General features: G+C 65.2%; 1 protein-coding gene across 1 annotated transcript in view; it reads left to right on the forward strand.

Annotated features, from left to right (window-relative positions):
- Positions 1 to 6: 6 nt before the first annotated feature.
- LOC106894309 (discoidin, CUB and LCCL domain-containing protein 1-like) overlaps positions 7 to 3,257 on the forward strand; it is an 11,781-nt gene continuing 8,530 nt past the window's right edge. The window contains exons 1-2 of the mRNA XM_014952923.1: positions 7 to 123; positions 2,593 to 2,814. Coding sequence (XP_014808409.1) covers positions 18 to 123; positions 2,593 to 2,814 — 328 coding nt within the window. The 5' untranslated portion in view covers positions 7 to 17. The remainder of the gene's footprint in view (positions 124 to 2,592; positions 2,815 to 3,257) is intronic.

Raw genomic sequence — 3,257 nt, forward strand, 5'->3', positions numbered from 1 at the left:
GGAGGAGGAGGAGGAGGATGCGGGCGGGCGGCGGGGCGGCGCGGGGGGCGCTGGCCGTGGCGCTGCTCCGCCGCTGCCTGCTACTGGGCCCCCTGGGGATGCGGCCGGCCGGCGGACAGGAGGGTGAGTGCGGGTTGCGGGGTACCGGCGGCGGCGGGGGATCCCGCACCGGGAGTGCCACTCGTACCGGCACCCCTCGGGGATAAAGTTTTAGCGACGGGATGAGCTGTGCGACGCGCCCGGGACGGGGACTTGGTCCGGGATGGGGATCGGGACCGGGCGGGGGCCGGACAGACTCCCCCCTGCCCCGGTACCGGTGCGGGACGGGCTCATCGCTGTGTCCGCACCGAGATCGGAGCAGGGTGGGCTCTCCGGTACCGGGATGCGATTCCTGCTGTTCCCGGACCGGTGTTCCCGCCGTCCGTCCGCCCCGGTACCGATTCGGGACACGGTCTCCGCTGTCCCCAGACCGGGATCACAGCGGGACGGGGTCCCCGCTGCTTCCCTGCCCCGGTACCGATCCGGGACGGGGTTCCCGCTGCCCCTCTGCTCCGGTACCGATGCGGGACGGGGTCCCCGCTGTCCCCCTGCCCCGGTACCGATGCGGGACGGGGTCCCCGCTGCCCCCCTGCCCCGGTACCGATGCGGGACGGGGTCCCCGCTGCCCCCCTGCCCCGGTACCGATGCGGGACGGGGTCCCCGCTGCCCCCCTGCTCCGGTACCGATGCGGGACGGTGTCCCCGCTGCCCCCCTGCTCCGGTACCAGACGGGACAGGCTCCCCGCTGCCTCCTCCACCCCGCGTTACCCCGGTCACGCACCCCCCTGCTCTCCCCGCAGCCCCCTCCCCGTGTCCCATCCCGCTCCCGGTGCCGGGATTCCCGGGGTCGGCTCCGCAGGGTTTTCCCCGGGAATCCCTAATCCCGTCCCGGTTTAAGAGGATCGGCGGAGCTTACGGAGAGCAGGCTCCATCCCGGGGGCGCTGCGGGGAATCCGGGGCGGGGGGGGGGATTCAGACCCACCGGGGAGCGGGAAAGCCCCCCCGGGGACGTTCAACCAAACCTTGTCCCCCAAGACGTGCTTTTCCCCGGTGCCGTTTGTCCCGGGGATGGGACACCCCCGAGCATTGTCACCGGTGAGGGGGAAACTGAGGCACGGGGAGGGGGGGGACCACAGGAGCGATTTGGGAGATGTCCCACAGATTCCACCGGATCCCAAAGCCCCGGGGCGGGGGGGGGACACGGACCCGGGGCAGCTCTCCCGGGGCTGGCGGCGTGCCGGGGGCAGGAATCGTGCCGGATTTTTCCCGGAGCATCGCCCTGTTGTGTCTTTCCTGCATCCTGTGAGAAACCAAACAACTCTCCGGCGGGGATGGCCCCAGGGGGGGCCGCGGCTTCTCTTCGTCCTCACCCAGCGGAAATCCACTTTTCCCAATTTTTTTTTTCTCTTTTTTTGGCAAATTTAGTGTTCCGTGCGCATCCCGATGACTCCGACCTTCCCTGTTGGAAAGTCCCCCCAAATTTTGCTCTCCTCAGCACAGCAGACTTTCCGGGAGCTGCTTTCCCCCTGCCCTTGACCCCATCCAGCCTGTCCCCTGTCCATGTCCCCCCCCCAGCTCATCCTTCCCAGCTCTGCCATAACGGGGGCCACTTTTCCCTCCCACGGGGGGAAAATCTGGGATTTCACCCCAGTCCCAGGGGTCATTCACAGAATAACCCCCCCCCAAGTTTGGCTGCTGGCCCTTCCCACAGTCTGGACAGGAGTGGGCTCCGTGGGATGAGGCCGGGGGGGGGGACTGGCATCTTTCCCCCCCTCCCCCTTTTTTTTTTTTTTAATCCCAGCAGGATTTTCCCCTGCCAGTGCTTTGTGCCGTCTCCGGGCGACGGCGAGGGGAGCCAAGGCAGGGGTGAAGCCGTGCCCACCCCGTGGCTTTTCTTTCCGGGAGGATGTTTGGCAGGAGCTGCAGCTTTTTGGGGAATGCAGTGGGGGGGGGGAGAAAGAACGATGGACCCCCCCCTCCCCAGCCCACGCGGAGGGACTGAGTGATGCTTCCCCACCCCAATCCTGCCCCCGGTTCCGCCACAAATCCCCACCAGACACTTTCAACTCAACTTTCCAGGATATTCCCTCTTGCCCGGGGGCGGCCAGCTCGGAGAAAAGCCCCTTTTTGTGGTTGGATGCAGCTGCCCAAGGTCATCCTCAAGGTCAAGGCTGCAGCTGGGGGTTCCCGGGGGGTTGCTTGGGGCTGTGGGGGCAGTTATTTTCCCCCTTGCATCCTTTTAGAGCCCCTAAAATTGGGGTTCTCCCCAGCCTGGGGGATGGAGAGGAGCTGGGGGTGCAGGTCTGCGCTGGGTGGCTCTGGGGGAAACTGAGGCAGCTTCATCCCTGGATCCCCCCCCCACGGTCCGTCCTCGATGTTGGGGGGGAAGCAGCCAGAAAAGCCAACCAAAAAAGCGGTTTCTAAGCAAGAAAACATTAGAAGGGGCTGCAGGTGGCCCCCCAGGGCCATGCCAAGGGGGGAAACTGAGGCAGGGAGCACCCTGGCTGAGTGTGGTGTGTGTGTCCCCCCTCCCAACCCTTTCATCTCTCCACAGGGGATGGCTGTGGGCACACGCTGCTGACACCCCACAGTGGCACCCTCAGCTCCAAGAACTACCCGGGCACCTACCCCAACCACACAACCTGCCGCTGGCGGCTGCGCACCCCCCCGGGCACCTCCCTCCTCCTGGTTTTTGGGGACATAGACCTGGAACCCTCCGAGCACTGCGCCCACAGCTCCTTGCTGCTCGCCGACCCCCAGGCTGGCACCACTTACGGTAAGAAGTGGGGGGGATCCCCCCGGGGAAACTGAGGCAGCGGCTGCGGATGGGGCTGGGGGGGGTGATATCACTTTAGGTGAAGTCCTGGGTGAGGAGAAGGTCAGGAAAATCTGGGTTTTTAGCTGATTGCCTCATGGGAGAGGGGAGTATTCGAGGAGGGGAGTATCCAAGGATGGGGGTATCTAAAAAAAGGGGTACCCAAGGATGGGGGTACTCAAGGAAGGAGGTATCTAAGGACAGGGAGATCTAAGGAAGGGGGTACCCAAGGATGGGGGTACCCAAGGAGGAGGATATCTAAGGAGGGGGTTACTGAAAGATGGGGGTAGCCAAGGAGGGTGGTACTCGAGGACAGGGGTATTCAATGAGGGGGATATCTGAGGAGGGGGATATTTGAGGAGGGGAATAGCAAAGGAGGGGGGTACCCAAGGAAGGGGGTACCC

Source organism: Calidris pugnax, unplaced genomic scaffold (genome assembly GCF_001431845.1).
Source record: "Calidris pugnax isolate Ruff unplaced genomic scaffold, ASM143184v1 scaffold243, whole genome shotgun sequence".
In the NCBI taxonomy this organism is placed as follows: domain Eukaryota; kingdom Metazoa; phylum Chordata; class Aves; order Charadriiformes; family Scolopacidae; genus Calidris; species Calidris pugnax.